The 14,581-nt window shown below is 27.3% G+C and overlaps 3 protein-coding genes across 8 annotated transcripts; 2 read left to right on the top strand and 1 right to left on the bottom strand.

Moving 5' to 3' along the window:
• The first annotated feature begins 3,843 nt into the window (after positions 1 to 3,843).
• Positions 3,844 to 5,505, top strand: LOC126849695 (protein TIPIN homolog). Its single transcript, XM_050591815.1, has 2 exons — positions 3,844 to 3,992; positions 4,297 to 5,505. Exon 2 carries the CDS (start codon positions 4,349 to 4,351, stop codon positions 5,300 to 5,302), a length of 954 nt encoding a protein of 317 aa, XP_050447772.1. The 5' UTR covers positions 3,844 to 3,992; positions 4,297 to 4,348; the 3' UTR covers positions 5,303 to 5,505.
• Positions 5,483 to 6,257, bottom strand: LOC126849711 (U6 snRNA-associated Sm-like protein LSm6). Its single transcript, XM_050591844.1, has 3 exons — positions 6,109 to 6,257; positions 5,853 to 5,943; positions 5,483 to 5,678 (listed from the first exon to the last, which is right to left on the bottom strand). Exons 2-3 carry the CDS (start codon positions 5,941 to 5,943, stop codon positions 5,530 to 5,532), a joined length of 240 nt encoding a protein of 79 aa, XP_050447801.1. The 5' UTR covers positions 6,109 to 6,257; the 3' UTR covers positions 5,483 to 5,529.
• Positions 6,258 to 7,727: 1,470 nt separating this feature from the next.
• On the top strand, positions 7,728 to 14,146 carry LOC126849693 (lysophosphatidylserine lipase ABHD12). 6 transcript variants are annotated; one of them, XM_050591809.1, is made up of 10 exons: positions 7,728 to 7,965; positions 9,062 to 9,213; positions 11,482 to 11,600; positions 11,822 to 11,927; positions 12,045 to 12,244; positions 12,354 to 12,489; positions 12,598 to 12,715; positions 12,788 to 12,949; positions 13,040 to 13,167; positions 13,248 to 14,146. In XM_050591809.1, the coding sequence occupies exons 2-10, from the start codon at positions 9,143 to 9,145 to the stop codon at positions 13,285 to 13,287; spliced, it is 1,080 nt and encodes a 359-aa protein (XP_050447766.1). In that variant the 5' UTR covers positions 7,728 to 7,965; positions 9,062 to 9,142; the 3' UTR covers positions 13,288 to 14,146. The 6 variants fall into 6 exon arrangements, with proteins under 6 accessions (XP_050447766.1, XP_050447765.1, XP_050447767.1 ...); XM_050591808.1 differs by having other exon boundaries at positions 7,728 to 8,255; XM_050591810.1 differs by lacking the exon at positions 9,062 to 9,213 and having other exon boundaries at positions 7,732 to 8,255.
• Positions 14,147 to 14,581: the final 435 nt, after the last annotated feature.

Below are 14,581 nucleotides of genomic sequence, written 5' to 3'. Positions count from 1 at the left end.
GAAGTTTCGAGCTTAGAAAAAGAATATTATTAAAAAATAAATCTAACAAAAAATTTTGCATCCCTATTCTTTTAATTTTAATGAGATCCAACCTTAATAAAAAGTAGGAAATATTAGGGGACATGTTATATTATCCAATTAATACGATTAGATTTAATTAAATATGCATATTTGTTCATTCATATTATTTTGTATCCTAAGACAAGATAAATAAATCAAAGAATTTTGATGTAAAATCAATTTCACAAGATTCACAAAGATTTAAAACCTATAAACATTTCTTTTTGAAAAATTATTCGCACAAAATAATAATTATTATGAATATAATTAATTGTACAAAATTAATAATAACTAATGCAACATTTTTTTAAAGATGTGATACAATTTAAATAATGACTTGACAAATTATTTGCATAAGAAATGTGACTTGTGCAGAACAGAGCAGAGAAGCAGACAATGATTTATAATAAAATAAATTATTGCTATAGATTTTTGCAAATATTTAATATGAAAACGCGGTATTCTAACGAGTTTTTATTAGATTGCTTATATTGTATGATTACAACTGTTCTCTCCTGTGAGAGAATGTAGCGGTGTACTGCAGTGGTACGAAAATAGAGAATGAAAATCCTGCGGTTAGAGTAAGCGACAGTAAAACGTAGGAGCGTATGGTGCACCGGATAAATCGATGTCAGTCTCGCCATTTGGAATCGGGACAAAAACCTTCGCAACAATAGAAGCAAAAACGACGGATAATTCAATCAAAAAATAATCATCCTGTGTTTAATCTCTTTCTTGCGAAAATAAAAACTGTGACGATAAACTTCCCTGTAAGCAGAGGATGTAACATTATATATTGTATAAAGTATAACGTTACATATTTTTTTTTTTAATTAGAATATTATTTTTCTTTCGAAAGAATGTTATTTCATCTTATAATAACAATTCTACATTCTTGTGATATTACGTACACACATTATTGCAAAAGTATAAGATATATACACAAGATTCTTCGGCATAGAATTTTAGTCAACGAATATTCGTCAGCGATACAGCTGTTGTATTACGCCATAATCATATATAATATTGCAGTAAAATTCATCATACAAACCCGATACTTTTGAATTTGTCGAATATTTGACAATTTGTTTTAAAGTAAGAATGAACAAAAAAATTGATTTCAGTCCGAAAGTACATTTCACATTTTATATAAAACAATCTTTTACTTCTCATATCAAATGATCAACAAAATTTTTTCAACATTTGTTTTGTTGTATTCTTATGATGCATATTTACCAATGCGGATTAATGTGAATATATTTGCAAGTAATTAATGTCTCTCAATCAGTGTCAAAAAGGAAAGAGCTCTATGTGGACCTCTTATAATTAAATTTGTCTGCTTCCGTCTGAAGAAATATCTTCACTAGATTAGATATTAATAATCGCGTATCTCGTAATATTCATTCTGTATTCCTTTTTAATCATTTAAAATTAACCGGTTAATTCATTGCAAGATATTGAAACTAAGACAATATATTTTTTAGAGATTGTTGGTATTTATATTAATATTTGAAAAATTATATTTAATATCGCGTACAGTGAAAAAAACGTCAAATGCAGTAAGGTACATATCTCATGTATTTTCACAAACATGTGCCAGGTAGATATCCGGACATTTTGACAAGATCGAAATGAGCGATGAAATATAAAAGAGAATGGATACTTGCCAGTAGAAAATCTCTGCGCGGACAGTGCTCTACGTGAAAACAATAAACAACCGTTATATATATATAAATTTTTTATATTTCCATATTTGTATATTTCGTTGCTTAAACATGTGCCATCCATTGATGCTGATGCTTAATTAATTTTATGCACAAAAACGTCGTCAAAGTCCGTTATGTGGTAATCGATTTAGAACTACGCATTTTGATCGTATCATTTTGCGATAGCATTTTCTTTCGCCGATTTTTAAATAGCAAAACTGTTCATATCTCATGTTCATGTTCACATCATATATAATGTTTGCATATCTTTGTAATAAAGCTTCGACAGTTAAAAATCTATTAAAGTTAACTTGAAATTAATTGAAGATATAATTCTTTCATGTATTTTTTATCATTTCAATTTTTTGAGGATTACAAATAGCTATCACTAGAAATTATAATCTATTATACGAATGGGATACACATATACAGCTTAACATTCGTTAGTTCGCCAACCAACTGTATGAATGTAAATACTTCGTGGATATTATTCGTTCTTCGAAACAAAAACACAATTTGTTTATCTCTTTTGAAAATGATCTAATTTAGCGCATTTTGATATATTTAGCCGTTAAGATTTCATCAGAATGTGCGCATACAAATGCGACGTAGACAGAACAGAACCGCTTTTATTTATTTGCGAAGTTACATTAATCTTATTTTTCGCATTTATATATAGTCGTTTAATATAGTCGTTTAATTTTAAGTTTTATTCGATATATATTTTTGTGTAAGCATATTAGTTAAGTTTGATTAAAAAACATATTAAAATTAGTAAATATCATAGTTATACCGATTGACCGGGTAATTATTTGCATTAGATGATTATTATTTGAAAGCCACAGAAGTATAATTGCATTTAACTAATTTAATTAATTTAATTAATTTAATTTATATGAGCAGTGAGTGATTGATAAATCGGCAATTTGGAGAACCATTAATATGGACTTAATTTTATTATAAACAAGCGAACACTCGGTCTTGGATGGCATTCGTATCTGATTGAGATATTTACGCTCTCGACAAGTTGGATCATTTCAGATCGCTGTTTTATTAGTTTTTGAATTTGGCATCGATAAATCATCTCTTGGCACACTTACCGTTTTTCGCATCACATGCGTTCTTCTCGTCATCATAGAAATCTCTGATCAAAGTAATATATACTTCTAGTCACGTGCGGTTTTTAATATTTATGCGGACAATAAGTCATATCTCCTCATCCAAATATCGATCAACTTTATTATTTTTGAAGCTTACAAATCGTGTCTTACGTTATTATATGCATTAAAACCATGCATTTTCATTCCAATATCTTGAATGGTCTGGAAAATAAGAAAGAAGTAAAAAATATATAATCAAAATTATCGGAAACAGATTTTACAATTTTGTTACGAATTTTATCAATGAAATTGATATATCATATTCAATTGATCAATTGATGCTGAATCAAGCAGAAATCTAAATAGAAATTTAAGTTTTGTAATAATATATTTTATTTACTTTTATTTACGAGGTTATGAAAAGAGAAAAAGTAGAATAAATAATAAGACTATGCAACATCTTCTTTCTTGTTAATAATTCCACTTAATCCACACTAATAATATATTATATAGTAAAAAAAATTTATTTATATATAAGTTAAAATTTCAAATTTAATTTATTCAAAATTTTTTACGGGAAAAAAAATAGTTTTTCCATTTAAATATGAAAAATACACGCGCATGCACACACTCATATGATAATACATGAAGTATCGAATAAAATATATCGATTAATCGAACAATCGATTTGTTACCTTTTATTGTTCCAGCTGATATCGATTTGGATGACATTTTATTTACATATATTGATATTATTTTCTATGACGAAAGGAGGCTCTCTCTAGAATATATTTTATATTTAATCTATAAACGCGCGGGAATATCATTGAATACATATTCGTTAAATTATTCATTAAACGCGATAACGAAAGATGCCCGGAACTCCGATGGAGCAGGACAATAACGTGTTAAGGAAATTGCAAAATGAACGAGCGCCAAATGAATCGAAGAACGAATCTGTTGTGCGCGAAATAACACAGACTGATCGACTGAACAAAAAGCTGCTCGTATCGGTTTTGGAGCGTATGAAAAAATCAGACGGGCAGTTCGATAAGTTTATGGAGGACGAGAAAGGAACTTGCGAATCGTATGACGACAGCGATTTTTAAGTCGACCGGTACACAAGGTAAGCTTAACCTATATGTGCGTGTACATCGATGCTTGTGTATATCGAAGAATTTTGAAATCCATTGTTCTTAGGCACTTAATAGAAAATTTTACACTTAAAACACTTCTCCCTTATCTTGAAAAAAAAAAGGGATGCTTTCGTATGAAAGCGAAAATTGTCAAACTTTACGTTCAAAGATAGAATTAATTTTATTTAAAACGTGTTCTTTATTACAAGTTTAGAATTCCTAATATATATAATTTTATGGCACACAATAATGTAGTTATAATTACTTGTGCTTAATGATTATATATTTTTTTAGGAATCTGCTAAGTGGTGCTTAAATTTATAATCGAAAGATACTTTATACTATCATGGCGGATATTCCTGATTATGAAGGTGATGATGATATTGTGGAGTATTATGAAAATAAAGAGTCTGATGATGAGCAGCATGGTAACGTTGAAGTGATAGGAGAAGCAACTTCCGATAATGAAGCAGAAACTGCGCGAAGAATTGATCCATCAAAGTCTAAAACACATACAGTTCGAAATCCTATACCCAAACTGAATACAGAGCGATTGAAAGGTCCCAATGGTATTCATACCATCGAAAAGTACTTTGAAGGTTTCAAGTTCTATGGCAAAGGACATGAGAAAACGGATCTTGACAGGATTATGAAAAGATTGGAACATTGGTCCTATCGATTATTTCCAAAATATCATTTTGATGATTTTCTTACAAGAGTTGAGCAACTTGGGACAAAGAAGGATCTGCAGGTGTTTATGAAAAGATATCGATTGGACATGCTCACTTCAGATGATGATTTAATTACGCATGATAACATGGATAACGAAGAGGATCAACAAGAGAGTGCACCTTTGGATGACTTTGATTTGTTGATAACAGAACAAATTCAAAAACAAAAGCAAGCTGAAACGCGAATTTCTGCAGTTCCGAGCACTTCTAACGAGGATGCTTTTGATGAACTTTTGATGCAATCCAATAATAAATCAAATTCACAAATACAATGCACAAGCACTGCCAAAGATGAATTGAGCGACGAGATAAAAGAAATAATCGAAAGAAATAAACAGCTGGCTATTCAAAGAAGACTCCAGAGACAAAAAGAACATGAAGAAGGAGAGTCCAAGAGAACAAAATTGATTGAAAGCACAAATATAGAAATTCTAAATGAAAATAATCCTACAATTTATGATGCATCTCAGGTTGATAGTATGCGATCACAAAACAATGAAAATACAAATGAAGCAATTGCTACTAAGTCGGGGAAAATATTAGAAGAACCAATAACAGATCATATTTAAGTAAAATATGTGATAATATAAAATTTTTGTTATATCACATATATACATATAAGATTAAAATACCAGTTAGAAGTATTTATAATATAATAAAAATTATTGCTTTACCTGTACTTATTGTAGAAGTAAGCCAAAATGTAGCTGTTAGAAATGTTTATGCATAGATAAATTTCAAATAATAAATAAGATATTAATTTTTATTGAAATTTATGTTTGCTTATATCATATAATTAATTTCTACGTTTTTGTGTGCTAATATATAACACATTGTTCCCTCGTATAAATGCATCTCCATATTTGTCTTTTAATTGTCCATTGACATATTCCTCTGTTTGTTCAAGGGCTATGTTCATGTAACCATCTATACAAGCTAACACACCTATAAATAGAGTACTTGTTTTAAGATATATAGTGCTTCAAAAAATTTCAAGATTTATAAAGCATATAAGATACTAATCAAATTGATATAAAGAAACATTTTTATTCTGATAGTAAAGATAATAATTACATAAATTAATACTGCGCTAAATATAAAATATAAAAAAATATTTACCTCTGTAATCAACACCACTATTCAATTTTACAACAACAGGTCGTCCATGAATTTGTTGTATAAATTGAGATAATGCTTCTTTCCGGCTCATCTATTAATACATAAAAATATTTAGTGTAGACAAATTTTATATACATAAGAAATGGAGCATTTAAATCAACAAATCATGTTTATACACATCGTGACGTTTATTGTAATTTTCAATGATAGTGAATAAAAGAAAGACGAGTATAATTATCATCGATATTTTGCATACCTTTGTAAATAATGCGGATATGTAATCAACTTTACACACGTAAATATTTTAATTTATAGCGCAGTTTTAACCTAATCTAAAAACTGATTTCTCATTAAATCAACATACGTGATACCGACTGACCGCGTTAAACTTTTCCTAGCCTTACGTTGATTCGTTGATATGATTGGACGTTTATATATAAACACCAATAGAATGTCTCAAATGCTTCGTAAAGCGGGGCATACACTTTTGCATGAGTGCATAATTACAAGCATAAGGAAATTGATTGGATCCATTTCCTTATGCATAATTTGTGGACCAATCAATTTCTTTATGTATGCAAAAGTGTGTGCTCCTCTCTTTATTTTCATGAGATTTTTAAACCGCAGGTTACACAGCTCGAAGGATGAGATCACTTCATCACATGGGCGTATTTTCGATTGCATTCAATTTGGCGCTATTACTAATGCTTAGAAGCATTGGATTGACCAATCAAAAAGGGAGTAAAAATTTCTTTATCTTGATTGGTCAATAAACACTTGCAAGCATTTGTAGTGCCAAATTAAAAATAGTTTTCATCGAATACATCACGTTCACCGGTTTTTATTTTTGCATTTTTTTTAGAAAATTCATAGCAAAAACTTTTATTCTTCCAGAAGAATAAAAGGTAATGCGTAATTGATTAATATCTATTTATAATCTTATTCTATATATATCTTTACACATATTTTAATCTTTATTTGATAATATATATGCGTGCACTATTTTCTTTTTCCGTAAGTACGTATTTAAAAATTTTGATTTTAGAGATAAGAATATGCGAATAAATAAAAAGACAGAATAAGAAATAAAAAGGACCTTTGAAACCGAGACGATACAAGAAGTATATTTCAAATTTATTTGCAAGCGTCCAAGTAGCATAATATATTCTTTGACTATTATATGTTTAGCATCAAATATGTTATTCTGAAGATATTCTTACAATTACTTTGTGTCTTTTCATATTAAAATAAGAATAATATTTTATAAATATGCTTAGAATTTAGAATGGTCTCATTTTAAAGTTCTATACAAATTCATAGATTTTTTTTCACTTCATTTTAGAATATTCAAATATTCACTAAAGGATATTTACAGAATATTTATGGAGAATAAATTTGTGTTATCTGAGATTGAATACCTCATTTGTAAAAGCTCGTAATTTTTGCGCGTAGAGTACAAGGTAAAAGATTTTTAAAATTTTGATAATAAATCTATTTTATTTTTGTACCACTTATTTAAACATAAATCGCGCGCGCGATGAGACAGATATATATATGTATATATATATTTGCAGAGTATTTTGCATCAAATTTGAAAAAGAAAACAAAAGGGAGAAAGAAATACGATGAGACACGAGAGGTGTATAGAAAAGTGCCTTTAAAATGCATATATCAGCGGGAAATATTCATTTTTTTTGATCGATTGTGTAATACTTCTTTTTACATACATTTCTTTCTTTACCTCTTGCATTTTAAGCGCGAGTTGTGTAACATTTCGTAACAGACCTCTTGAAAAAGGAGGAGAGAGAGGGAAGAAGTGAAAAAGTAAAGGGAAAGCAAAAGTGTAAAGAGTGCAACAGATCTGTTATAACTTTTTTTTCTTCTCTTTCTGGTTAGGCTTGCAAATTTGCGTATACGTCAGTTGATATTGATGTCGATCTGTTGTACCGCATTCTCCTTGCCCTCCCACTTTTCTGTCAGTTGCCACTTTTACTTTGAGGCCAACCTCGAAGAATTATCGAGGATTGTGACTAAGATGTCAGTTGATCCTCGTTCCTCGATCGTCTTAGTTCAGTATTAATCCAGTATTTAGTGAAACAGTATATTAATAAAGGTGTGTGCACTCGTTGTTTACGAATTGCAAAATTTCATTAAACATGACGTAATATATATAACGTGAACATACACGTCAGAGAATTCGAAAATATTTTCCCTCGCGATTGTTGCGTAAATGTTCTCTGTTCGTATAGTTCAAAGTGTTAATTAAATATAAATATATCTTTTTCCTTAATCTTTCTTAGAATATAGGTGTCCGTTTTGTTTCGTAATTAATATTATTTTCGATTTCGGGTCGCGTAATAATAAAATGGTATATTGGCTACCGAGGAAACGTTTTGTGAAAAGGTATTCGCCCGCTTCATTAAGCCTGCATGTTTTAGACGATTGTTTTTATATACGAATTCTTTCCTTTTTTCCGTTTTCTCCTTTCTAGAAGAAAAAAAGACGGAATACGTTCTCGATCGATACATAACATTACTACTATTAGTTTGGGTACACATTGATTTGGTCTAAGGAACTAAAACACGTATAGTGTCCTTGTTTACTAATCTATATACATATCTATATACTTACGCTGTCACTTTCACATGCCTTACGTTAGACATTAATATTTCATTTAGGAAGTATTGCACATATATATATACCGTGTGAGAGAAAAAATAGAGAAAATTTTTTTTCCAAGTAGGATAGCGTCTCGTGCGCAATTTGTAAGATAATTTTGTCGATTTAAAATCTAAGGAATGTAATTTTTTTTTAAATATACAGAAGAGTGAATAAAATATAATAGAAAAAAAATACATCTTTCTATTTTATAAAAAAGTTGATAGATTATATATTATTTTTATATAATTTCTATATCATATCAAAGGATTATTATTTGTAAATATTTATATATGAAAATTACATTCATCACATTCTGTTATATAGAAATATTGGATATATATAGAGAGCATTGGAAGAGATTAAAATTAAAAGCATTCAAATTAAAAAATTTTTATCAGGAATATCGTACATTTAAAAAAAGGGATTATTCTATATATATATATATATATTTATAAAATATACGAGTATTATACTCTTTCATTATATCATTTTAAGTATATATCTATATTTAACATAATAATGATAGTAAAATAATTTCTTATAACAAGTCTCTGGAATTAAATTTGATCAAAGAAAGAGGATTTGCAACGAGAAAATATACTATAAACAACCAATAATCACTAACAATCATGATGTCGAGTTATCTACTATTAGCAGCGATAGTGCCATTCGCCATCCTTGAGATATGGTATACGGGAATGTAAGTTATATTGTTATATAACTGTGAATATCTTTATATTCATTTTTATTTATTTTTATATGTATTTTTATTTAACTTTGTATTATTTATCTTTTAATATTCATTGATGTCACTATACATATAATAATATAGTTTGCAAGTATAATAATATAGTTTGCATTATTTAAATGAGATAATGTAAGATATATGTATATCTTTGTTTGTTGGATACATTGATGTGGACTTTAATTTTCAGTGCTGCAATTGTCTAAAATTCATTTTGTGACACTGTGTGATATATTGTACAATTATTCTTAGTCTCAGCAAATCAATAATGAAAAAATGTATTTCACAAGTTAATCATATATAGCATGATATAACAGAACTGAATAGGAATATATTTTATTAAAATTGTTTTTAAAACTAATTTATTTTTGAGACTCCAAGCTTTATGTTTCATCATAATCTGCCAACTTTTTTAATTCATCCTTTTTTAAGAAATAATAGCTTTAATAGAAGTATGTGTTTTTTAACTTGAGAGCAAAGGAGGACTTTAGACTCCACTGTTTATATTATTGGCTGTTATGTAAATTGAAATAAGAGTGGGGTATGTAGAATTGCAGAAAATACATTCAATAAAGAAAGAGAGAGTGACTTGACTAAATAGAAGATAGAGTATAATTACATATGATTACATAGCACATTCCATGTTGTAGTACTAATTTCTCTCTCTTCCTCTCTCTCTTTCTTGCTTTTCTCTCAGATAAAGAAATATTTTGAGAATGAAATTTCTTCGTTCAGATAACTGTTTGTAAGTATTTTAATAATTTATAAAGAAATTTACATAGAATACAATTCGATACAACATAGTGTAGATTTAATTAATTTATAATTTATACAAGTTTTTATACATATACAAAGATTTTTATACAAATTAAAATACTGCAAAATTAATTCCAAATAATGTATCATAATACATTACAATAAGTCGTAAATACAATAAAATTGGTGTAAAATTGATAATAAAGTATAAATTTGATCTTTGATAAGAAAAAATATTAAAATATATTGTAACTATTTATACATGTTTCATCACTAGTTGTATGTAACCTGCTTTATATTATCTATTCATATATATATATATATATATATATATATATATATATATATATATATATATATGTATGAAAGATATCATAAAGTGTAAGAAAAAAATATAGTCAGATTTTTCATAAACAGCTTTATGTCATAAACATCAAGAAGTATGTGTGATTGTATGTGTGATGTTTTGATATTTATCTTTTCAATTAAGTGTATATATCTTTATGTATCAAATTATGAATCAATAGAAATATAACAATAATCTGATGAACCGATGAATATAATAAGGTATAATATCAATATACAATATTTTTTGCATACATAATTTGCTATTTAAAATTAAATTTATTTCATATTTTGTTTGTATCTTAATATGTGTATTATTATTTATATGTGTATATATATATATGTATATTTATCTCTTACATTTAATATGTGTGTGTATTTAGAAACATTTTATATATGTGTTCACTTTCTGTACAACCACTGCATGCAGTTATCTTATTAGTTTCTTGTCGTTGCTATACTCAGTTGTGTGAAATTTCTAGAATTGCTATTATTTTATTTCTTTATTAAAATGCTAAGAAGTGTTTAAATGTGCACTGACAAAAAATCAGTAATTATTATACATAAATTACTCAAGAATCATCCAAAGTTTTTTCAAAATGCTTTAGTCAATTTGAAGTCATTTTTTTCTGTAGATTATTATTTCTGAAATTATTATTTGCAATACTCTTTGCAATCATTTTTATATATTTCTGTAATTTCAATTATATAGATAATTTACTATATAATAAATTAATAAATTATTATTAATTTATTATATTATATTCACACACAGTTGAAGTTAGCTTGAAATTATTTGAAACATACTCTTTTATTATATATATTTGCTTTACTTAAAATTTATATATCAAAAAACCTAGAAAAAATATAATAGTGGAAAATATATAATAGCGGACAGAAATATTTATCAAAAAAAGTTTGTGTCACATAATTGGCAAACGAATATACGAATAATAAAGAACTTTAGATGATTTTGTATGTTTGAAATTGCTGTACATATCCTGTTAGTTGTACTACTAAACTTATGACTAGATGCACTGAAATTATAATAGATGAAAACTTCGCTAAATTATTACATACTTATATTAATGTGTATGTAAATATATAAATTTTGTATTACAGATATTTAATTTGGACTATGAAGGCATCTGCACTGATATATCTCATTATATTTGGGCTTCTGCCTGTAATTTTTCATTATTCCTATAGCATTCAAAAGAAGATACTCTTCTTAAATTTTGGTAAGTAATATAGTTAATATTATACATCTGGCAAAAAAATAATAAACAGCATTATATAAAATTAGTATAGTTGCAATAATTTGAAAGCTTTTATAAATCAATTGATATATAAGGGAGAGATATATATGCAGAATAACATTTGTCATTTTGATTTGAATATGTTGAAATTTTATACAAATCATGTAATATATGTTAATATGTTATTTTAATATCTTTTTCAGTGCAATGGCCACTTAAAGTGGAGTTTTCTGATCCAAAATCAATTGGAATGGAAGGTGCTAGGAATTTTTATTTACATACTGATCAACAAGTAAAAATAGGTGTATGGTGAGTGATTACAGAGATCTATGTGAAATTTTTGATTTGAGAAGATACATCGTTTTCATACATTGTTGTATTATAATAATATAGTGCATATTGTATTAAAAGCTAGTGCATTTACAGGCAGATATTACCACGGTCTTTATTAAATAATTCCATTCCTGCAACAGATGAAGCTTACGAAGGAGTTTTAAATAATTCCACACAACCTGTGTTCCTATACATGCATGGAAACAGCGGTAATAGAGCAAGTCTGCATAGGCTCGAGCTTTATAAGCTTTTCCAAGATTTGGATTATCATGTTATATGTTTTGATTATAGAAGTGAGTGTTGGAAGCTTGGATTTACTTTTAAAACGATTTATGATCTAAAAATAAAAATTTTTAAGTGTTGTATTTAAATGCATTTAATTATTTTTGTTTGTCAATTTAGGCTACGGCGATAGTGATGTGGTTGAACTTTCTGAAGAGGGTGTAGTTATGGATAGTAAATATGTTTTTGAATGGGTTATGAAAAAAGTTAATGGTTCAGCTCCGGTTTTTGTTTGGGGTCACTCTTTAGGAACTGGGTAAAAGATATAAAAAAATTTGATTTTTTCATATAATTAATATATAATATTCTTCAGGAATAATTTATTATATATTTGTCTTTTAATAAAGATTTATTTTTTTATTAGAGTCTCTGCGCATGTATTAGCTCTACTGGCAGCTGAAAATATACAACCAGCTGCATTGTTTCTGGAAGCTCCATTTAACAATATAGCAGATGAATTAACAGAACATCCATTTTCACAGGTATTCAAGTATTTATTTCTTAATTATAATAGTTGCATTGTTTCTAATCTTCTTTTTTACATTTTTATACAGTTATTTAAACATTTACCATGGTTTCATTGGTTGATTGTTGAGCCATTTTATAAGAACAATCTACGATTTGAGACCGATAAACATATTGCCAAGATTGAATGTCCTATTATGATATTACATGCCGAAGATGATGGTGTCATTCCAATATTTTTGGCAGAGAAGGTATAATCTACATCTACAATAACTTTAATGCATATATGTAGATTGTTATGAGAGCCAAAAATTTTTGCATGATTATGATACATGTTTCAGCTTTATAAAGCGGCAATAAATAGTCATGGAAATAATACAGATCATGTTCAAATGATAAAAATAGATTCATCCTATGGACTTGGACATAAATATATCTGTAGATATAAGAAATTACCTAGTATAATTAGGTAAGTTATTGATGTATTAAAGTAAAAGAGCACACAGACACAGTAATTTATTTTTCTTCACGAAAATTTTATATTTTTAGGACATTCGTCGCTAAAGCAAACGGAAATCAGACTGAATAATTCACCTAGACTAGAAAGTTGGAATTGAAAATTCCAACAAGTGTGTCTTAATGTCATAATTTCTTAAAAATTATTTGATTTATGAACAGTTACACGTTTTCACGATCAAATGTTCTAGAACAAATAAGTATCTGAAAAGAACACAAATTTAAATGAAGAACAAACTAAAAATTTTATGAATGCTTTTTTTATTTGAAAACTTCAATTTTTCTGCCATTAAAAAAATATTCATCTAAAATTTAATATTTAATATTTTAGAGTATTAATGTCCAATGTATGAGATTTACGATGTCAAACAAGATTTAGTGCATTCAGTTTATTATATTCACTGCATAAAATTGATTTGAATTTATTAAATATGTAAAACTTATTTATAAATTATATTTAATTTAAAAACAATATATAATTATATGTGATATATATACGACATTATATAAGACATTAATTCTTAGAGAATTAGTATCTAGTGTATAATGACATTTTTATATGTCATGAACAAATATATTTAAAAATATGACTTGTCTAGTAACTGGAAATATATTAATACCAAATACTGTGATAACTGAGATATACTTTAATAGAAATTATTAATTTCAGTAATTAATTCGTATGTGACACAGTTTATATATAACATATTTAGCATTCTTGAAATTATGGTATTACTATTTTTGCTTTATATAATCTTGTTTATAGCAATGTATAATTTTAAACGTCACATAAGAAGCGCTTTTATGTTCATTTCCATATTGATACTATTAATTGTTGATATATAAATATGCAAAATATATGTAGAATGTGTATGTGTGTGTCGCATATGCATGTGCGAATTTGATTTTTATATGTAATATATATTATCTATATAAAATCGATATTACATATTAATCTAAAATTATTTGCAAACAACTTTCTCGTAGATCTTGCTTCATAAATATGAATATATATTTCATTTTTATGGCATGTATCAAAATTTGAATGTTGCTCCGAAATGAAACATACAGTTGATCCGTATTTTTAATACAATTCTATACTTCGATATAATTAATTTCCGTATTCTTACAAATTATAACACACTTAGCGCGTGATGAAAAATGATATTTTTATAGATTTGCTCGTGTTGCTTGCACTTTCTGCGTTTAATACTCGAAATGTACGTTCGTCTCATTTTAAACATGGAATTTCTGGAGATTGTAAACAACATGAATCTCATTCTCTTCATGTGCATTCGAGTAAAGGGAAAATAAGTGTCGAGAATAAGGAATTTGTTCGAGTCGATTACTGTTATCTGTACATACAT

Source organism: Cataglyphis hispanica, chromosome 5 (assembly GCF_021464435.1).
Source record: "Cataglyphis hispanica isolate Lineage 1 chromosome 5, ULB_Chis1_1.0, whole genome shotgun sequence".
Taxonomy (NCBI): domain Eukaryota; kingdom Metazoa; phylum Arthropoda; class Insecta; order Hymenoptera; family Formicidae; genus Cataglyphis; species Cataglyphis hispanica.
This window is presented reverse-complemented; position numbering and strand designations above follow the sequence as displayed.